Genomic DNA, 23,183 nt, shown 5'->3' with positions numbered 1-23,183 from the left:
CTAGATTTTATTATTTCACATTAAGTGCAATACATTTGATCATCAAATCCTTCACATTGTTTAATAAAAATGGCTAAAAAGAACATAAAAATGTATATACAAACATTTAATTTAAAATATGAAATAATCATGTACAGTAACTTCTAAGTGTAACCATTTTATACCAAGCTTTCATAAAACTATAATAAATAGTAAAAAAAAAAAAAAGAGAGAAATACTCCAACCACCCCAGTCATACTAAATAACGGTTGTGTTGGCAAAGAGGAAAACTGCAAGTTACAACCTCTGCTTACAGCAGCACCACGTTCAGAAGGAACCGGAAACAGAAGGCCTGAAGGTGCTGCCTCACACCACAAACCCTCTCAACCAGCCACTCTTGGCTTTCTCTTTTTTCTTCCTCTCTTGATATTTTGCTACTTTCTGCTGGAAGAAACCTGTAAAACAGAAGAACAAATCGCTGGTACAGAGGCAATGCTTAGAGAATATCTCACCTGAGATTTGGTCATACATTTTCTAAATATTTTCCCATGAGGGTAACATGTGTGTAACATGAGTGTAACATGAGTAACATGTCAACAATCCCTTGTGATCCGTTTCAAGCTTCCTAACATTCCAACATGAACCCAATCATCAAGAATCTACCTTCATGTGTCGAGGGCTGCCCCTCTTCTTCCTGGATTAAAATGTCAAACATCTGGGTTCTGCAGAAGTCCTTGACAAACTGACGGTAGGTCTTTGACTCGGTGGCGTTGCAGAAGGACTTCTTCTGGAACACTCTGGACTGGCCGTTGGCGCCGCGCTTCATGTGGGATGAGAAGTGGCCCACGGTCTTCACAAAGAAGGAGAGGAAGGCTTCCGACACCACTCGGTTCAGCTCCTCCGGGGCTGCGCGTCAAACACACAGCCAGGAGGGGTCAAGGGTCAGTCACTCACACGGCCACACACAAACCGCCTGAGGTCAACAAGTGACATCTTCTGAAGTTGTAATACGCTCTCATCTGCGTAGTGTCTCATATCTCAAAAACATTCACTCACACATTTTATCATTCACACCACTCTGCCTCTCTATTGCTATCTCTTTTATGTTATATAATAACTCTTTCTCCCACACTCTCTAACACACGTTACATAAATCACACCAGTCTTTCTCACACACACATGCCCTCATACATTCACAAACATACGCTCATAAATCTTTCATGACGTCATTTTTTTTTTACTCACATATTACAATATGTCAATACACACACACACACACTCCACTAATATCTCCACTACAGTTACGTAGCAACAATCACCCCTAACAGGTGCTGATCTTGACACCCTTAGGTTTCACTGATTAGAAATCAACTTTTGAAATTTGGGTTAGGACGTAGAAAGACAAGTTGGAGATTTTAAGGGTATAAAAGAGAAAACACAAGGAGAGGAACAGATCTTGAGTTCGGTACCCAAGGCCCGGCTTAGTTTGTTGAGATTTTGACTTTTGCGAGACTCAAACTTTTTGCATCAAACTCTGCTGAGATTCCTGACCAGTTTTTGGACTTAAAATTGGACAAAACTTGGATTGAAAAAAAATACACGACAGAACCCCCAGGGTCCTAAGAACCTGTCTTCCAGAGCTTTCTACAGTCTCCTAGATACATGAGACATTGCTGATGTCAGTTCAGCATGTTCTTACACAACATGAGCCCTGTGAAGCAGAGACATTCTCTGGAGCTTGAGTCGAGCTGTGGTCTTGTGTGTCTGACAGAGACACGTTTCCACACAGATGGACTATTTCAGGCCCTGCTTCCGGGATGAACCAAAAACATGAGTCAGGGTGAAGGGTCACTTACTGGAGGCTGGCGTTTTGGAGGAAAGCGCATGAAGCAGTTCTTCCTGAAGCTTCACTGGGAGGAGCGAGTCCTCGTCTCCCATCTGAGTCAGAGAGGAGGGGGGGGCAGACGAGTTAGAGAGGAGGAGTGTGAGACACACTTGCAGGAACAGATTTGAGGTAGTATCGTGTCATGTGAAGCAGGAGGAATGTTGCGGCTCCTGAAAAAAAATGCTTTGAACTGGAACACGCTTGTGAACACATTTGACTAACAAATAGCTGGAGTTACCAGTTAAGTACAGGACGTGGAAATACTTGGTCCTACTCCTCTCTATAGGCTCCTATTGGCCCACCCCAATTCTATGAACATATAAATCCTAATCCTATCTGAGCTAAACTTTCTTATAAACAATATTTCTAGTTCATAAAATGGACCTAACAAACTCTAAATCCTGTATGAAATTGTATCTGACTTCCATGTACAGTAGTAAAGTAAAACATTTTTTTTAAGAGGATGGCAGAGAGTTTACTCTTGTCCATGGTGAGTCAGACAATGTAATGTTAGCAGACAGTTTCATCGAGAGCGACGCACAGGGTGGATTTGAACCTGTGACTTTTTCTTCTGCTGTCAAACGCACCACTGAGCTATACCCATCCACATGTTCTACCACTGAGCTATACCCATCCACATGCTCTACCACTGAGCTATACCCATCCCCATGCTCTACCACTGAGCTATACCCATCCACATGCTCTACCACTGAGCTATACCCATCCACATGTTCTACCACTGAGCTATACCCATCCACATGCTCTACCACTGAGCTATACCCATCCCCATGCTCTACCACTGAGCTATACCCATCCACATGCTCTACCACTGAGCTATACCCATCCACATGTTCTACCACTGAGCTATACCCATCCACATGCTCTACCACTGAGCTATACCCATCCACATGTTCTACCACTGAGCTATACCCATCCACATGCTCTACCACTGAGCTATACCCATCCCCATGCTCTACCACTGAGCTATACCCATCCACATGCTCTACCACTGAGCTATACCCATCCACATGTTCTACCACTGAGCTATACCCATCCACATGCTCTACCACTGAGCTATACCCATCCCCATGCTCTACCACTGAGCTATACCCATCCACATGCTCTACCACTGAGCTATACCCATCCCCATGCTCTACCACTGAGCTATACCCATCCACATGCTCTACCACTGAGCTATACCCATCCACATGCTCTACCACTGAGCTATACCCATCCACATGCTCTACCACTGAGCTATACCCATCCCCAATAGTCCAGACAAGGCTGAAGGAGGGGTGAGGATGTTAGACCAGACAGGGGTGAGGATGTTAGACCAGACGGGTGAGGATGTTAGACCAGACAGGGGTGAGGATGTTAGACCAGACGGGTGAGGATGTTAGACCAGACAGGGGTGAGGATGTTAGACCAGACGGGTGAGGATGTTAGACCAGACGGGTGAGGATGTTAGACCAGACAGGGGTGAGGATGTTAGACCAGACAGGGGTGAGGATGTTAGACCAGACAGATGAGGATGTTAGACCAGACAGGGGTGAGGATGTTAGACCAGACAGGGGTGAGGATGTTAGACCAGACAAGGGTGAGGATGTTAGACCAGACGGGTGAGGATGTTAGACCAGACAGGGGTGAGGATGTTAGACCAGACAGGGGTGAGGATGTTAGACCAGACAGGGGTGAGGATGTTAGACCAGACGGGTGAGGATGTTAGACCAGACAGGGGTGAGGATGTTAGACCAGACAGGGGTGAGGATGTTAGACCAGACGGGTGAGGATGTTAGACCAGACAGGGTGAGGATGTTAGACCAGAAAGGGTCTGTACCACCAGGGAGTGCTGCTGTGAAGGAACCAGGAGGATCATGGGAGGGAGGTGATGGTTCAGTAATCTGACTGCTCCACAGGTGGCTCAGTGGTTAGTGCTGTCGCCTCACAGCAAGAAGGTCCCTAGTTCAAACCCCAGTCGCTGCAGGTCCTTTCTGTGTGGAGTTTACATGTTCTCCCCGTGCCTGCGTGGGTTTCCTCCGGGTACTCCGGTTTCCTCCACCATCATAAAGACATGCATTGTGTCTGTATGAATGTGAATGAATGTTGGTAATGAATGTTTGGGTGGTCGGAGGGGCTGTAGGCGCTGATTGGCAGCCACGCTTCTGTACCACCACCGGTTTGACTGTGTCTGAATGAATGCTGGAATCTGTAAAGCGACCTTGAGTACTCTGAGTAGTAGAAAGCGCTATATAAGATCAATGATATATTCTGACAGGGGTCTTCATACGGCCCTGTTTTTGTCCGGACAAAACGTGTCCCTGTGTGTGTGGGTGTGTGAACGCTAAAGCATGTATGGATGATGTGTTTGTGTGTGGCTGTGACAGTGAGTGTTACACTCACACTGGTAATGAATCTACTCTCTGCCCCAGCTGACAGATCCACAATCAGCATCTGTTTTAAAGACAGAAAAACACATCATGTTAGCAGTCTTAGCACACACACACACACACACACTACAAAAGACAAACGCAACTAAAATAAACACACAGAATACATTTAACCCTTGTGTTATCTTCGGGTCATTCTGACTCATCAGTCATTGTGACCAACCGTCGTATTGCGACAACTTTACCGCATACAAAAACAAAGTGATTTTCTTTTAACCGTTGGGCTGTCTCAGACCCCCCACATTGCAAAGGTTAAAAGAAAATTATTTTTATTTGTTTTTGTATTGGGTAAAATTGGGTAAACACAACGATGGTTCGTTATGAACCTTTGGGTCATGTGACCCAAAGGCAGCACAAGGGTTAAAGACAGTAGAAACAAACTCATCAAACCCCTCCATAACCTCTGACACTGAAACTATTCTCTGAATACTAAGACTTGTGATCATAAACACACAGACACACACAGACACACACAGACACACACAGACACACACACACAGGGCTCTGTACTATGTAATTGTGTTAGTCTAATAAGTGACAGCCTCCATGTCTGTGAGACAAACAGGAGGGTCTAAAACACCACAGTAAAGCCTGCTGTCCTCTCCACTGGCCTCCTGAAACACCACAGTAAAGCCTGCTGTCCTCTCCATGGCCTCCTGAAACACCACAGTAAAGCCTGCTGTCCTCTCCACTGGCCTCCTGAAACACCACAGTAAAGCCTGCTGTCCTCTCCACTGGCCTCCTGAAACACCACAGTAAAGCCTGCTGTCCTCCCCACTGGCCTCCTGAAACACCACAGTAAAGCCTGCTGTCCTCTCCACTGGCCTCCTGAAACACCACAGTAAAGCCTGCTGTCCTCTCCACTGGCCTCCTGAAACACCACTGTAAAGCCTGCTGTCCTCTCCATTGGCCTCCTGAAACACCCCAGTAAAGCCTGCTGTCCTCCCCACTGGCCTCCTGAAACACCACAGTAAAGCCTGCTTTCCTCTCCACTGGCCTCCTGAAACACCACAGTAAAGCCTGCTGTCCTCTCCACTGGCCTCCTGAAACACCACAGTAAAGCCTGCTGTCCTCTCCACTGGCCTCCTGAAGCACCACAGTAAAGCCTGCTGTCCTCTCCACTGGCCTCCTGAAACACCACAGTAAAGCCTGCTGTCCTCTCCACTGGCCTCTTGAAACACCACTGTAAAGCCTGCTGTCCTCTCCACTGGCCTCCTGAAACACCACAGTAAAGCCTGCTGTCCTCCCCACTGGCCTCTTGAAACACCACAGTAAAGCCTGCTTTCCTCTCCACTGGCCTCCTGAAACACCACAGTAAAGCCTGCTGTCCTCTCCACTGGCCTCCTGAAACACCACAGTAAAGCCTGCTGTCCTCTCCACTGGCCTCCTGAAACACCACAGTAAAGCCTGCTGTCCTCTCTACTGGCCTCCTGAAGCACCACAGTAAAGCCTGCTGTCCTCTCCACTGGCCTCCTGAAACACCACAGTAAAGCCTGCTGTCCTCTCCACTGGCCTCCTGAAACACCACAGTAAAACCTGCTGTCCCCTCCACTGGCCTCCTGAAACACCACAGTAAAGCCTGCTGTCCTCCCCACTGGCCTCCTGAAACACCACAGTAAAGCCTGCTGTCCTCTCCACTGGCCTCCTGAAACACCACAGTAAAGCCTGCTGTCCCCTCCACTGGCCTCCTGAAACACCACAGTAAAGCCTGCTGTCCTCTCCACTGGCCTCCTGAAACACCACAGTAAAGCCTGCTTTCCTCTCCATTGGCCTCCTGAAACACCCCAGTAAAGCCTGCTGTCCTCCCCACTGGCCTCTTGAAACACCACAGTAAAGCCTGCTGTCCTCCCCACTGGCCTCTTGAAACACCACAGTAAAGCCTGCTGTCCTATCCACTGGCCTCCTGAAACACCACAGTAAAGCCTGCTGTCCTCTCCACTGGCCTCCTGAAACACCACAGTAAAGCCTGCTGTCCTCCCCACTGGCCTCTTGAAATACCACAGTAAAGCCTGCTGTCCTCTCCACTGGCCTCCTGAAACACCACAGTAAAGCCTGCTGTCCTCCCCACTGGCCTCCTGAAACACCACAGTAAAGCCTGCTGTCCTCCCCACTGGCCTCCTGAAACACCACAGTAAAGCCTGCTGTCCTCTCCACTGGCCTCTTGAAACACCACAGTAAAGCCTGCTGTCCTCCCCACTGGCCTCCTGAAACACCACAGTAAAGCCTGCTGTCCTCTCCACTGGCCTCCTGAAACACCACAGTAAAGCCTGCTGTCCTCCCCACTGGCCTCTTGAAACACCACAGTAAAGCCTGCTGTCCTATCCACTGGCCTCCTGAAACACCACAGTAAAGCCTGCTGTCCTCTCCACTGGCCTCCTGAAACACCACAGTAAAGCCTGCTGTCCTATCCACTGGCCTCCTGAAACACCACAGTAAAGCCTGCTGTCCTCTCCACTGGCCTCCTGAAACACCACAGTAAAGCCTGCTGTCCTCCCCACTGGCCTTTTGAAACACCACAGTAAAGCCTGCTGTCCTCTCCACTGGCCTCCTGAAACACCACAGTAAAGCCTGCTTTCCTCTCTACTGGCCTCCTGAAACACCACAGTAAAGCCTGCTGTTCTCCCCACTGGCCTCTTGAAATACCACAGTAAAGCCTGCTGTCCTCTCCACTGGCCTCTTGAAACACCACAGTAAAGCCTGCTGTCCTCCCCACTGGCCTCTTGAAACACCACAGTAAAGCCTGCTGTCCTATCCACTGGCCTTTTGAAACACCACAGTAAAGCCTGCTGTCCTCCCCACTGGCCTCTTGAAACACCACAGTAAAGCCTGCTGTCCTCTCCACTGGCCTCTTGAAACACCACTGTAAAGCCTGCTGTCCTCTCCACTGGCCTCCTGAAACACCACTGTAAAGCCTGCTGTCCTCTCCACTGGCCTCCTGAAACACCACTGTAAAGCCTGCTGTCCTCTCCACTGGCCTCCTGAAACACCACAGTAAAGCCTGCTGTCCTCCCCACTGGCCTCTTGAAACACCACAGTAAAGCCTGCTTTCCTCCCCACTGGCCTCTTGAAACACCACAGTAAAGCCTGCTGTCCTCTCCACTGGCCTCTTGAAACACCACTGTAAAGCCTGCTGTCCTCTCCACTGGCCTCCTGAAACACCACAGTAAAGCCTGCTGTCCTCCCCACTGGCCTCTTGAAACACCACAGTAAAGCCTGCTTTCCTCTCCACTGGCCTCCTGAAACACCACAGTAAAGCCTGCTGTCCTCTCCACTGGCCTCCTGAAACACCACAGTAAAGCCTGCTGTCCTCTCCACTGGCCTCCTGAAACACCACAGTAAAGCCTGCTGTCCTCTCTACTGGCCTCCTGAAGCACCACAGTAAAGCCTGCTGTCCTCTCCACTGGCCTCCTGAAACACCACAGTAAAGCCTGCTGTCCTCTCCACTGGCCTCCTGAAACACCACAGTAAAACCTGCTGTCCCCTCCACTGGCCTCCTGAAACACCACAGTAAAGCCTGCTGTCCTCCCCACTGGCCTCCTGAAACACCACAGTAAAGCCTGCTGTCCTCTCCACTGGCCTCCTGAAACACCACAGTAAAGCCTGCTGTCCCCTCCACTGGCCTCCTGAAACACCACAGTAAAGCCTGCTGTCCTCTCCACTGGCCTCCTGAAACACCACAGTAAAGCCTGCTTTCCTCTCCATTGGCCTCCTGAAACACCCCAGTAAAGCCTGCTGTCCTCCCCACTGGCCTCTTGAAACACCACAGTAAAGCCTGCTGTCCTCCCCACTGGCCTCTTGAAACACCACAGTAAAGCCTGCTGTCCTATCCACTGGCCTCCTGAAACACCACAGTAAAGCCTGCTGTCCTCTCCACTGGCCTCCTGAAACACCACAGTAAAGCCTGCTGTCCTCCCCACTGGCCTCTTGAAATACCACAGTAAAGCCTGCTGTCCTCTCCACTGGCCTCCTGAAACACCACAGTAAAGCCTGCTGTCCTCCCCACTGGCCTCCTGAAACACCACAGTAAAGCCTGCTGTCCTCCCCACTGGCCTCCTGAAACACCACAGTAAAGCCTGCTGTCCTCTCCACTGGCCTCTTGAAACACCACAGTAAAGCCTGCTGTCCCCTCCACTGGCCTCCTGAAACACCACAGTAAAGCCTGCTGTCCTCTCCACTGGCCTCCTGAAACACCACAGTAAAGCCTGCTTTCCTCTCCATTGGCCTCCTGAAACACCCCAGTAAAGCCTGCTGTCCTCCCCACTGGCCTCTTGAAACACCACAGTAAAGCCTGCTGTCCTCCCCACTGGCCTCTTGAAACACCACAGTAAAGCCTGCTGTCCTATCCACTGGCCTCCTGAAACACCACAGTAAAGCCTGCTGTCCTCTCCACTGGCCTCCTGAAACACCACAGTAAAGCCTGCTGTCCTCCCCACTGGCCTCTTGAAATACCACAGTAAAGCCTGCTGTCCTCTCCACTGGCCTCCTGAAACACCACAGTAAAGCCTGCTGTCCTCCCCACTGGCCTCCTGAAACACCACAGTAAAGCCTGCTGTCCTCCCCACTGGCCTCCTGAAACACCACAGTAAAGCCTGCTGTCCTCTCCACTGGCCTCTTGAAACACCACAGTAAAGCCTGCTGTCCTCCCCACTGGCCTCCTGAAACACCACAGTAAAGCCTGCTGTCCTCTCCACTGGCCTCCTGAAACACCACAGTAAAGCCTGCTGTCCTCCCCACTGGCCTCTTGAAACACCACAGTAAAGCCTGCTGTCCTATCCACTGGCCTCCTGAAACACCACAGTAAAGCCTGCTGTCCTCTCCACTGGCCTCCTGAAACACCACAGTAAAGCCTGCTGTCCTATCCACTGGCCTCCTGAAACACCACAGTAAAGCCTGCTGTCCTCTCCACTGGCCTCCTGAAACACCACAGTAAAGCCTGCTGTCCTCCCCACTGGCCTTTTGAAACACCACAGTAAAGCCTGCTGTCCTCTCCACTGGCCTCCTGAAACACCACAGTAAAGCCTGCTTTCCTCTCTACTGGCCTCCTGAAACACCACAGTAAAGCCTGCTGTTCTCCCCACTGGCCTCTTGAAATACCACAGTAAAGCCTGCTGTCCTCTCCACTGGCCTCTTGAAACACCACAGTAAAGCCTGCTGTCCTCCCCACTGGCCTCTTGAAACACCACAGTAAAGCCTGCTGTCCTATCCACTGGCCTTTTGAAACACCACAGTAAAGCCTGCTGTCCTCCCCACTGGCCTCTTGAAACACCACAGTAAAGCCTGCTGTCCTCTCCACTGGCCTCTTGAAACACCACTGTAAAGCCTGCTGTCCTCTCCACTGGCCTCCTGAAACACCACTGTAAAGCCTGCTGTCCTCTCCACTGGCCTCCTGAAACACCACTGTAAAGCCTGCTGTCCTCTCCACTGGCCTCCTGAAACACCACAGTAAAGCCTGCTGTCCTCCCCACTGGCCTCTTGAAACACCACAGTAAAGCCTGCTTTCCTCCCCACTGGCCTCTTGAAACACCACAGTAAAGCCTGCTGTCCTCTCCACTGGCCTCTTGAAACACCACTGTAAAGCCTGCTGTCCTCTCCACTGGCCTCCTGAAACACCACAGTAAAGCCTGCTGTCCTCCCCACTGGCCTCTTGAAACACCACAGTAAAGCCTGCTTTCCTCTCCACTGGCCTCCTGAAACACCACAGTAAAGCCTGCTGTCCTCTCCACTGGCCTCCTGAAACACCACAGTAAAGCCTGCTGTCCTCTCCACTGGCCTCCTGAAACACCACAGTAAAGCCTGCTGTCCTCTCTACTGGCCTCCTGAAGCACCACAGTAAAGCCTGCTGTCCTCTCCACTGGCCTCCTGAAACACCACAGTAAAGCCTGCTGTCCTCTCCACTGGCCTCCTGAAACACCACAGTAAAACCTGCTGTCCCCTCCACTGGCCTCCTGAAACACCACAGTAAAGCCTGCTGTCCTCCCCACTGGCCTCCTGAAACACCACAGTAAAGCCTGCTGTCCTCTCCACTGGCCTCCTGAAACACCACAGTAAAGCCTGCTGTCCCCTCCACTGGCCTCCTGAAACACCACAGTAAAGCCTGCTGTCCTCTCCACTGGCCTCCTGAAACACCACAGTAAAGCCTGCTTTCCTCTCCATTGGCCTCCTGAAACACCCCAGTAAAGCCTGCTGTCCTCCCCACTGGCCTCTTGAAACACCACAGTAAAGCCTGCTGTCCTCCCCACTGGCCTCTTGAAACACCACAGTAAAGCCTGCTGTCCTATCCACTGGCCTCCTGAAACACCACAGTAAAGCCTGCTGTCCTCTCCACTGGCCTCCTGAAACACCACAGTAAAGCCTGCTGTCCTCCCCACTGGCCTCTTGAAATACCACAGTAAAGCCTGCTGTCCTCTCCACTGGCCTCCTGAAACACCACAGTAAAGCCTGCTGTCCTCCCCACTGGCCTCCTGAAACACCACAGTAAAGCCTGCTGTCCTCCCCACTGGCCTCCTGAAACACCACAGTAAAGCCTGCTGTCCTCTCCACTGGCCTCTTGAAACACCACAGTAAAGCCTGCTGTCCTCCCCACTGGCCTCCTGAAACACCACAGTAAAGCCTGCTGTCCTCTCCACTGGCCTCCTGAAACACCACAGTAAAGCCTGCTGTCCTCCCCACTGGCCTCTTGAAACACCACAGTAAAGCCTGCTGTCCTATCCACTGGCCTCCTGAAACACCACAGTAAAGCCTGCTGTCCTCTCCACTGGCCTCCTGAAACACCACAGTAAAGCCTGCTGTCCTATCCACTGGCCTCCTGAAACACCACAGTAAAGCCTGCTGTCCTCTCCACTGGCCTCCTGAAACACCACAGTAAAGCCTGCTGTCCTCCCCACTGGCCTTTTGAAACACCACAGTAAAGCCTGCTGTCCTCTCCACTGGCCTCCTGAAACACCACAGTAAAGCCTGCTTTCCTCTCTACTGGCCTCCTGAAACACCACAGTAAAGCCTGCTGTTCTCCCCACTGGCCTCTTGAAATACCACAGTAAAGCCTGCTGTCCTCTCCACTGGCCTCTTGAAACACCACAGTAAAGCCTGCTGTCCTCCCCACTGGCCTCTTGAAACACCACAGTAAAGCCTGCTGTCCTATCCACTGGCCTTTTGAAACACCACAGTAAAGCCTGCTGTCCTCCCCACTGGCCTCTTGAAACACCACAGTAAAGCCTGCTGTCCTCTCCACTGGCCTCTTGAAACACCACTGTAAAGCCTGCTGTCCTCTCCACTGGCCTCCTGAAACACCACTGTAAAGCCTGCTGTCCTCTCCACTGGCCTCCTGAAACACCACTGTAAAGCCTGCTGTCCTCTCCACTGGCCTCCTGAAACACCACAGTAAAGCCTGCTGTCCTCCCCACTGGCCTCTTGAAACACCACAGTAAAGCCTGCTTTCCTCTCCACTGGCCTCCTGAAACACCACAGTAAAGCCTGCTGTCCTCTCCACTGGCCTCCTGAAACACCACTGTAAAGCCTGCTGTCCTCTCCACTGGCCTCCTGAAACACCACAGTAAAGCCTGCTGTCCTCTCCACTGGCCTCTTGAAACACCACTGTAAAGCCTGCTGTCCTCTCCACTGGCCTCCTGAAACACCACTGTAAAGCCTGCTGTCCTCTCCACTGGCCTCCTGAAACACCACAGTAAAGCCTGCTGTCCTCTCCACTGGCCTCCTGGACTAACGCTAAACAGCCCCTCACACTTACAAAGACATTCAGTACTTACAGGTCATTATGAAGCATCTACGTTACAAGTGTTACCACACACATTTAAAACAAGAAGCAGACAACACACACACACTCACATCGCTGTGGTCGTGGATGTTGTCCAGCAGGTTTTTCTGCACACCAAGCAGGTAGGGGGTGGGCGCCATGACGACGTCTATCAGCACCGTGGGAACAATGGAGATGAAGGTATGTTGCCATGAGAATGGGTAGAGCAGCGCTGCTACCGCATGGAGCACCTGGGACAGAGTACTGGACACACACACACACAGCATTGTTACAGAAAGTCTCTACAAACTGTTAACCTATCAAGAGTAGACCAACAACCTTCATTCCACCAGTACACTACAGACACACACACGCACGCGGTCAGTAGCGTACCTGAGCTCGTCGGCAGTGAAGACGACCCTCCTCTCCAGCACAGTGGCAGCAAACACGGTCAGCACCTCCTCGTCTGTCAGCAGACCAAACAACACCCTGAAGTCCACATGCTCCAGCCACGAGTCACAGGGACGCGTCAGCCTTATGATCTGAACACACACAAGCATATAAACAGACACACACACAGATACAAACACACAGACAGACAGTGTATGGTTCAGTGACAGGGTTCAGTGACAGGGTTCAGTGACAGGGTTCAGTGACAGGGTTCAGTGACAGGGTTCAGTGACAGGGTTCAGAGTGACTTGGCAAAACAGGCTGATCCTTCCTGTCAGGGTGAACTCATACCTCCAATAAGTACTCCAATACTAACAGCTGTCTGGTAGCCTTTGACTGTTGACCCACATAAACACTCATTCTACTACAGACACCTGGATGTTTGAATGACGTTATGTTAACCACCTTGACACATGAAGGTAGAGGTCAGTAAACACCATATACCTGTGTACACACACACCACTCCACCTCTGTGTCAGACCTGTGTGTGTGTGTGTGTGTGTGTGTATTGTGGCAACCCTGGAGCTCAGAGTCAGGTGATCCGGGGGAAGTACCACAAATTCCCCGGCCGGCTCACGAGGACCACAGCTGCACCTCGTATTGCACTAATTGTTACTCCACTCGTCTTTAGGTAAGTATAGGTGATTATGTGTATTAGATGTTTAGTATACTGTATTGTATATTATTGTGCATATTCAGGAGCTTTATTATATTTTTGCTCATCATAGGTGTCAATTATGTTTAGACATGTCAGGTTGCTTTGCGTTGTCTGGTCCTAATAATTTCAGTGCCCAGTCAGACTTTATGCTGTTCTCTGCATCTGAAAAAGTATAAAAGACTTGAACTTGAACCATCAGGACGCTGGCTGAAAGCTGGCCAGTACAGAGGAGCCAGGGAGAGAACAACCATGGTGAGCTGCAGTGGACGATATACAGTCATGCCCAAGTGAGCTGCCTGGTTACCACAGTATATACACACGTGTGTGTGTGTGGTGTACAGTATATACACACGTGTGTGTGTGTGGTGTACAGTATATACACACGTGTGTGTGTGTGGTGTATATGTGTGCTCTCACCTCGGTGCCAGACTCAGGGATGAAGCTGGTGATGTTGACGGTGTCTCCTGGGGCAGGAAACGGCGCCTCTCTCAGACTCTGCATGAAGGGGTAGATCATCGCCAGGGAGATCTGCCTCCTCTTCTCCACCTCGTCAAAGATCTGCTCACACAAATGCAGCGCTCTCACACACAGCCCTGACATCGGCGCAGCATGTACAAGCTCTGCTTTTGAGCCTTAATGTTTGGTTCTAAGTGGTATGGCTGAAGGGCAAAGAAATCTTATCATTTTTAGAAATATATATTTCTTTTAACCAAAAATAAAACTGCTTTTACCATTTTAAAAGGTTTCTATACTCTTAATCAAACCTGCATTTTCATTTGCTAAGTTGTGTGTGTTTCCAGTAAAGCTATGATCTATTATCTAACAAGCCAAAACTAGACTAGCCAGTTTCAGACAACGCTGCACACTCAGAAACTCAGAAACACACCCACGCAAACTCACAAACCCACAGGACCTGTTGACTGATTAAGTGCATTAGCGTTCTGCGTCATTCAAATGTTTTGGGGGGGGAACACAATCCAGCAGTGAGGGCACATTTTACAATGGGACGTGTGTGAGTGTGTGTGTGTGTGTGTGCGTGAGACAGTGTGTGCGTGAGTATGCGTCAGTATGCATGTGTGTTTGTGTCAGTGTGTGTGTGTGTGTGTGTGTGTGTGTGAGTGTCTCACCTTGGAGAAGAGTCCGAAGCAGGCCACACTGCTGATGATGCAGTAGGCTTCAGGAGGTCTGGCCCCTCTGCCACCAGGCTACAGCAAGACACATCCCACAACAAGGTCACACACACAAACACTGCTGATGATGCAGTAGGCTTCAGGAGGTCTGGCCCCTCTGCCACCAGGCTACAGCAAGACACATCCCACAACAAGGTCACACACACAAACACTCAGCCTACATCTCACTGTCAAGTACTTCTGTAACTTGTCATTCACCAGTAACCTCCTGCAGTATCCATTCCGTCTGCTGCCGTCCACCTCTGTCAAAACGAAGGAGAACGTCTCACTGGGAGGAAGGGAGGAAGAGAGGAGGGTTACTGCCGCCTCACTCTACAGTAGCTCTTTAGGGTCTTTGACCCATCTTCAACAAGAGCGCCTTCTAGCAGAGAGCACACTGTTCTAGGGCTGAGCGGCATGGCCTAAAATGTATATCACAATATAAAAGCGCTGACAGTATATATCGTGTCAATATATCATATTAGTTTTACTTCAAATGTCTAGTCCATTCGTTTGAATATAATGCAGCCCTCACCGCTGCACTCGGCCGGATTCGGATGGGGTACGGCAGGCGTGTCGCAAGAGTTGAATTTTTCCAACTTTTGTAGTGCTTTGCCACGGCAGAAGAGCTAGATGAGATTCATATCGTAGGCCTTATTCATACCGGTATATTTCTATACCGTTCATACCGTCCACCCCTACACTGAACCATTTTTTAACTGTTGGACTAAACCTAGTATCTCCTCTCCCTCCATTCGGACCATTTCACTTTTACAACAAAGCACGAGGGAGAATAACAGTGCTCCCTGTGCAGGAGCTGTGAAACATCGGTTTTCTATTTGGTCGTACACATCCGTGCGGCCTCAAAAGGTGAACTTTTCTCAGCTTTTAGGTCTGTATTATAGAGCGGTAAAACCCGCCAGCGGACATTTTTAACACGTACGGAGTAAATCGCAGTCGTATGTAAAGATCACGACGAAACGTTCAGACACGGCCCGTACTAATAGGCCTACGCAAGTGTGAATATGGTTATGACGCAAGTCAACTGGTTGCAAGAGTTGCTTCACACACACCCACAAACGGATGTGTTCCTGAACAACATCCTGTCTCAGCCTCCACTCTGCTGCAAGGTTGGAGAGTGGGTTGTAGACACACAAGCGCAGACACACACACACACACAGTGTTACCTGTGGTACTCTGTGAGAGGGGCCCAGTTGACTCCTTCTGGGAAACAGAACAGGGGGATGGCCTTCAGGGTTCCCTCCTCCTGCTCTCGCTGTGAGTGTCCCAGATCTGCCAGCTAACACACACACACACACACACACACACACACACTTCACTGAGCAAAATTAGCACTATTAAACAAAAATGTTTGGACACGTTTTTCCTGCCAGCATACGTGCACACATCTTGTTGATACGCACAAGTAAACATGTGTGTGTGTATTCCTGCGTGAGAGCAGACCTTCTAAACATGTGTGTGTGTGTATTCCTGCGTGAGAGCAGACCTTCTAAACATGTGTGTGTGTGTATTCCTGCGTGAGAGCAGACCTTCGGAAACTGGTAGGTGATGTGAGGCTGGTAGACTCCCTCCTTCCTCTGCAGGCTGACCACCACCAGGTACTCGAAGAATGCCTGTCCGCTGGGGAGCCGCGGGGGCTGGGGAGAGGAGAGGGCAGGGGCCCTGGACACCGGAGCCACCCCGTCACGGCCTAACACACACACACACACACACACCACAACACCGCTTTGGAAGGCTGGAAATAAATACTGTATGGATATTTACATACGTCTGGTGTCAAAAGATGTTGACAAATTGCTGTAACATGACATTTTTGGACAGAAATTGAAAATGAGGCGTCAATGTAGAATGAGACTAAGTACCAACTGCCAACTTGGTCGGTGAGAAAGGCAGTGTGTTGTTGAATGTTTTCACTTCCATATTTGATGTTTCCGACGTCTATTGGTTTAAAGGGGAAATGCATTCTTGTTACAGGGTTGGGACTCTGCTTAAGAAAGTTTGGGATCAAGCCTCTTGCGACTGGCTCTGCACCATAGTGGATAGGATACAGTATTGTTGAAATTCAGCTACAGTAGATTTTGAGGAACCAAAACAAAAGCATGCATGTCAACCTCAGAGTGAAACACACACACACAGCTGAACCAAGTAGAAACGAGTCCAGGAAGTGGTATGTTAAACAGGGCTGTCTTTCATTGCGATGCGGTGCCTTGGAGCCAGCGGCTCAGTGAGAACACCACTGCATGAACAGAAACTAGCTTCACCCTTGTCTGTTCAGACACGCGTTTCTGACTTCCCCACATGGCACACAAAGACGTCTGTTAACAACAGCACACCGTCACAATACGTGTTCTGTCCAGGCTGTCCAGTAGGGTTGCACAATATTGACAAAATGTGATATTGCGATATTGAGCATGAATATTGCGATATCGATATTCATTTCGATATTCTTAAACATATGTGTGGCGGTCTGCAAGAATTTGTCGGATGTCATGGCCGCTCATTGGCTATAAGCCCAAAAAAGATTGAAAATCTGTTTTCTGTCCCCAAAAAATCAAGATTTTTTATGTTTTGTATAGTTAACACCCTAAACTTAATTTTAATGTACATAAAGTATATGATAACTTATGAAAAACTGTTAATTTCAACGGTTTTTGGACATGTTAACTAGCAAGATTTTCAAGCCATGTCAAATCAAATGCTCAGTTTGCCTGCTCTATAGTGCTGCAGCAGCCCCAAACAACTGATCAATGAAGTCAGGCTGTTAAACTTTAAAATAACTTGCTGAGAAGTTATTAATGTAGCCTAGTAGTTAAACTGACATTTACATTCACAACGTGATTACGAACAAAAGGATTTCCTTTCCATATTCGGCACAGTAAAGTAGAATGAAACGGAGTGGAATCTTTGAATGTATTTTTCAGTATAACAAATATCGGGATGGGATTTGGTATCTTTTATCCAGTTCATTCAGAAGCTTCTTGAAGCATTCTTTATCGACTGTATAAATGCGCATCATGTCTTTGGCCAAATAGTATGTTACAGCTTTGGTGATTTCGTTAAGTCTCTTGGAGCTCTTGTCGTAGTGTTACCTAGCCTGACGTTGTCATACTCATAATTCTAGTCAGAATATGAGTCTGATACCGCTCCGTTGCGCTGTGAGTATGGGGCGTGTTTCACCCGAACCCGGCCAAAAAATGCCTCTTCGCTCAATTGGATAGACCTACAACCAATCAGAGCAACATAGTATGTTGTTTGTTGAAAACGAATTAAACCCAAGCGCTCTTTGGTGATGTGGTTGATTAAGTTACTGTTGATCATCTGTCTTTCGTCGTATAAAGCCCGCCCTGACTATTTGATTGGTCCACATAGTTTTTCCCCAACCGAGCGACCCCAGACCCAACTTCCCGACCAAATTTTTTTGTGTGCGGGTTAAGTTCGGATGGCACCCAGTAGTGATGGGCATTCCGGCTCTTTTTCATGAGCCGGCTCGTATGGCTCTGCTCACCAAAAAGAGCCGGCTCTTTTGGCTCCCGAACGGCTCTTTAAAAAATACATGTTTTAACTATGAATTTGACTATGATGGGTGTAAAAACAATTTGAATTAAATTATGAAATGAAATCATACTCGACCGTAACCACATATCTTTAAAAATGCATTGATTTATCATGGCTCTCCTCCGAGTTTTGACTACTCTCTGACTGTATGAGTTGGCTCGGCCCTCCCTCATGCAGGATTGACAGGAACAGAATGTGAGGATGATTGTGTGCGCCTTTAAGCCTACAAGTATTTTTTTGTTGTTCTTTGAATTAGTCAATTATTTTAAATACAATTAAAATTCATTATTTCATAATACATTTAGTTTTTATAGGCTGTATTAATCTATTAAAAATAGAGTCGGCTCTTCAGATATGCGAGCCAGCTCCCGACGTTCACCTTCAAGAGCCGGCTCTTAGAGCCGGATCGTTCGCGAACGACTCATCACTAGCACCCAGGCTAGCAGTTAGTAGCAAAAGCACTCGCTAGCGATGTTTGCTTTGCTAGCTCTGGCGTAACTGTGGCAGATTTTTATGGGAAGATTTTTACTGTGTTTTTTTTGGCTACTAACGTTTAACTAACTCTTCAATCTCCATAATTTCGTCGTCTCCCTAAGGCAAACTCATATTCTTAATTTTCTGTCTCTTCTTTCCTTTCGCTCCACAAACTCGCAGTTCGCACTTTCTCTTTCTGTCCTTTCACTTCTTTATTTCGCTGTCTCTATCTCCCTTCACTCACGCTGTCGACGTGTGCATGTGTGACAGGGCAACTGGCCATTGAAATATGCGGGCTCTAAATTGATCACAACACACAGCCCCCGGCGCATCTCTCCACAAAATATCGCATACTTTTCGGGACATTTTCGATATTGATATTGCACAACGTGATATCGCAAAAACGATATTAATTCGATATATTGTGCACCCCTACTGTCCAGTATTGCCCAGGCTGTCCAGTATTGTCCATCCCAGCTGTCAGACGGTGATTCCTGGCATTTGTTTACTCTATAGGCCAAATGTTAACTTGACCAACAGACAGTTGTCAAACTACATGACAAATCCTTCCCTCCATCCCGTGGCCATCAGAACAGAACGTCAGCTAAACGGCGACATAACCAGTATGGCTAGGTGTTCCAAGCAGCATGTCACTGAACAACTTGAAATGTCAGTCAGATGAACACACACAAAAACCGATGTGACAATGTGGCTGTAAAACCATCTTACACATTTCAGATGTGAAGAGAAACTATTCAAGGCTGTTTGTGTATGTTTGTCTCAGTTAAGTCTGGATTCTGAATTCTCTCTGTTTTCTCCTCATCTGCAAATAAAAAAGTGGGTGAGCTAAGTTGATTTATGGGGTTAAGAGTTTGTGGTGAGTGTCGACAAAAGGTGTCTTTGTTTACAAGTGTTTGGTGGTGAAAAGTGTGAAACCGGTTATGTCAGCAATGTCTCAGATTTTGTGCATCCTGTCAGTGAGGATCACAACCAGGTTGTTTTCTTATTAGTAAATACATTTTGTGTCTTTGAGTATCTGGCAAAATATATTAAACTAAACTCCTCACCCCAAACTTCATTTGAAAAAGTAGGTGAAATCAAAACAAATGGAAAGACTAGGTGTAAGGCGCTCACTGCCAAACTAAACACTTACGTCCTTGGTTGATCTTGTCATGGAGGGATGTGAATATGGAACTGAGTCGTTTCATTGGTCCGTGGTCCCTCGTGTCCACTTCAGCAGACATCCTGGAAAGGGGGGGGGGGGGGGGGGTCAGACCATGGTGGGAACCCACACACTTACCCCTCACACTTAACATGCCAACTTTCACTTAGAAATACATTTCCTGTTGGAAATTCCAAGAAGGATGAAGGGAGTTTTCCAGATCTTGATTAGTGTTAGGGGCAAAATAACAATTGAACATCCTTGAAACAAAATCATTGACAGGCATGACTAACTCCCTGTTCAACGGCTACTAGTGAAAGCAAAATACTGAGTGAATAATAATACAGGGGAGCACAGAGTAAAGAAAACAGTAAGTTCTAAACATTGAGCTCACCGTCTGTCTGACATGGACAAACAGCAGTGAGATAAGACTGGCAGGCCAGAGTTAGATCTCAAACTTGAAAGATGGGGAGGGGATTCTTAAAGGACATATTTTGCTCTATCCCTAAATGTGATTTATCTGACTGAACACAGTTTACTGCAGTTTGCCCTCCTTGGAATCAACATTCAATAGTCACATGCTGAACGACATAACTCTCTTAGTCCCGTATGATGAGATAACAATCTGTAATGTAATCTCCACAGGGAAATATTCACCTTTTGGCCCTGGGAGAAGAGAAATAAGCATGCTACTAGATCAACACACTCATGATGATTCTGTTCAATTGGCCAACAACCGCAGGTCCATATCTAAAAACTAGGGCAACAGCCGAATAACTCAGCCGTTCTCTACTTATCACAACTGTCAATGTAAACGTAGAAAAGTTGTATACGAGAGGGCCAAACGTGGCTGACACCATAAACCCTCTGTCACGTGGCAGCTCTATAGGTGAGGTGCTGCCTTGAGGCACTCAGTCTTTGTTTTTCATGTTCAAGTGAAGTGTACCCAACAAAATACGTGAGAAGTGACCTTTCAGAACAATGTGAACAGCGACAGTTCAGTGTGTACTATGGATGTACTCTGTTTTCTTTTTGTGTAGGCTCAAACTAACCAGAGCAACAGATCAGATTAAATAGATTTTTACTAGAAAATGATTTTTAAACTTGAGGTTTCATTAGGTGTTGTACATTGTATTGAAATAACTTGAAGAGCCCTATCCCCCAATACACTGACAATTGTTCTTTCCATTTCACTTAGCTAACACGTTGAGGAGGGCTAAGACGTGTTTTCTATTCAAAGTAAGCAGTCCATAAACTTCGTCATTCTCTATTCTTTGAAGCCCTGAGCCTCAATTTTAGCCTAATTCGCCCTGTAACAAACGTATACCAATTTGTCAGTAGTCTGCGACATCAAATCATGTTCTCCACATTAGGGTTATGCAAATACGTAGGAAAGGGGTCATCAATAGCCTATGTCAGTATGTTCATTTAGACGTCTGGGCTGACCATAGCGACAGCGGTTCAGTACCCAACTCAATTAGCCTATGTATTTCAGATAAAGTGAAAAAACAAAAAAGATTATTTGCCAAAATATCAACATTCCTTTAGTGGTATACCAACAAGACTGACATCAACGACTTCAGAAACAGTCAGATAAATAAAGTCAGATAAATCTAAACTCACTTTCTTTTCGGGTTGAATGTCAAACTTGGACTCCTATTGACCGTCTGACATCCAGAACAAGACGTAGGCTACAAGCGGTCAGCCTGCAGGTGGATGTACTGTTTTAGACCTCGATCGAGAAGTTGAGAGAAACGTAAAGGATGACAATTACCTGAGTAAAACCGTATATCCTATTTAAGGGCTGAATATTAAGCCCTATTGAGTCATAAAGTAGCTTTCGCTTTCGGAGCAGATGCAAGCGTTTTCAAAGCTACCCATTGAGAGAAACACTGCGGAATAAGAGAATAGATCCCTTAAGCAGTTCGACTACGAACACAGGAAAGACACTGGCATAGCAAGAAGCACACCCCTTTTAATCGTTACCTAATTTAAAGTGACGATTCTTTTGCTGTGACGTTTCTTATGCAAAAACAAGTGAGGAAAGAAATTGCATAATGTGTAGCCTTGTCTAAATAATTTCTTAATGGACAAAACATCAGACTCATGCCAGTTAATATAAAATAATGTGATTTCAGTTTTCTCCAAAAGGTTCAAATGAAAAGAAGCTTTGCATTCAATGGATTGTGGACAGCCACTCAACTTTACAACAGTACTGTATAGAGTATCCACTCCCTGGTGTAGATATAAGTAATGACAAAATGGGCTGTGAGTACCACGTTCCAACTTATTACATCTTTGATGGGCCTACTAGTTTACCCACAGGGCCGAATCCTGGTCCTGTGAGATACCTGGACATGTCTCTCCTGTGTTGGTCTCTCCGTGTCGGTCTCTCCTGTGTTGGTCTCTCTTGTGTTGGTCTCTCCTGTGTTGGTCTCTCCTGTGTTGGTCTCTCCTGTGTCGGTCTCTCCTGTGTCGGTCTCTCCTGTGTTGGTCTCTCCGTGTTGGTCTCTCTTGTGTTGGTCTCTCCTGTGTCGGTCTCTCCTGTGTTGGTCTCTCTTGTGTTGGTCTCTCCTGTGTTGGTCTCTCCTGTGTTGGTCTCTCCTGTGTCGGTCTCTCCGTGTTGGTCTCTCCGTGTTGGTCTCTCTTGTGTTGGTCTCTCCTGTGTCGGTCTCTCCTGTGTTGGTGTCTTGCCATCCTCCTCCCAGCTGTCTGACAAGGTCTGACTGTTGATATAAGTAATAATGAGCTGAGATGGTTTAGCACATGCCACTCTGCAGCTCATGTTTTATTCTGCCTAAAAGGGAAAATGTCCGCTCCTCTTGTCAGTTTGTGACTGCCAAAAAAACATTGGGGGAACACTGACTGCAGATTAAGTGCCTCCAACGTTTCAGGCTATTTAGCTGGAAACGAGTCAGGCATGAAAGACATGAATTGGATGAGAGTTTGTTGGCAAAGTTTATGTCCAGGCATAGGCGATTTTACCGCGGGTCCTACTGTTGGGATGAAAACATTTACATTTTCAAATTAATATAAAAAAACGATTTAATGATTTTTGAAAAATTTTAAGTGATGTCAGCATTGTATGTTCTATCATGGTTTGTTGTACTCTAATGATAAATAAAAATTGATCAAACATGCTCAAAATTAATTGATCTATTAATTTTGAGCATGTTTTTTGTTAGCAAAAAAAAAACCCTACCTTTTGCACCCCCAGTTTTAAAACCTAGAATCGCCTAAGTGTCCCAGTCTGATGGAGTGCATGAACCTTGTCCACTATGACATCAATGTTAGACACCTGACTTAAATGCAACTCCCAGGGCCGGCCCAAGCCTTTATGGGGCCTTAAGCAGAATTGATTTGGGGGCCCCTCCGAATTTGTATAATTACCAATAACATAATATATATATATTTAATTAAGCTGTAATTTAATGTGCTCTTGGGGGCCCTCTGGTGGCCAAGGGGCCCTAAGCAGCCGTTTAGTTATCTATGCCTTGGGCCGGCTCTGCTCCTAAGAGACATGCGATGTTCAGGCCTCTAGCTTATCAATGACCACATCTTGAACTACTGCCTTGCCTCATGTCACACCTGGTTCTGAGCTCTCATCTGCTAATTTTCTCTTCTCCTGAAGATGGT

At 47.7% G+C, this 23,183-nt stretch overlaps 1 protein-coding gene across 2 annotated transcripts; it reads right to left on the bottom strand.

The window, feature by feature from the left end:
• Positions 1 to 76: 76 nt before the first annotated feature.
• Positions 77 to 21,534, bottom strand: dennd2db (DENN/MADD domain containing 2Db). 2 transcript variants are annotated; one of them, XM_062487142.1, is made up of 14 exons: positions 21,322 to 21,534; positions 21,171 to 21,253; positions 19,539 to 19,630; positions 15,886 to 16,046; positions 15,523 to 15,635; positions 14,555 to 14,624; positions 14,294 to 14,371; positions 13,584 to 13,724; positions 12,452 to 12,600; positions 12,151 to 12,322; positions 4,265 to 4,315; positions 1,836 to 1,917; positions 643 to 885; positions 77 to 434 (listed from the first exon to the last, which is right to left on the bottom strand). In XM_062487142.1, exons 3-14 carry the CDS (start codon positions 19,627 to 19,629, stop codon positions 346 to 348), a joined length of 1,440 nt encoding a protein of 479 aa, XP_062343126.1. In that variant the 5' UTR covers position 19,630; positions 21,171 to 21,253; positions 21,322 to 21,534; the 3' UTR covers positions 77 to 345. The 2 variants fall into 2 exon arrangements, with proteins under 2 accessions (XP_062343126.1, XP_062343044.1); XM_062487060.1 differs by having other exon boundaries at positions 21,171 to 21,534.
• Positions 21,535 to 23,183: the final 1,649 nt, after the last annotated feature.

Source organism: Osmerus eperlanus, chromosome 1 (genome assembly GCF_963692335.1).
Source record: "Osmerus eperlanus chromosome 1, fOsmEpe2.1, whole genome shotgun sequence".
In the NCBI taxonomy this organism is placed as follows: Eukaryota; Metazoa; Chordata; class Actinopteri; order Osmeriformes; family Osmeridae; genus Osmerus; species Osmerus eperlanus.
Note: the sequence above shows the minus strand (reverse complement) of the source record. Positions and strands in the feature narration are given on the sequence as shown.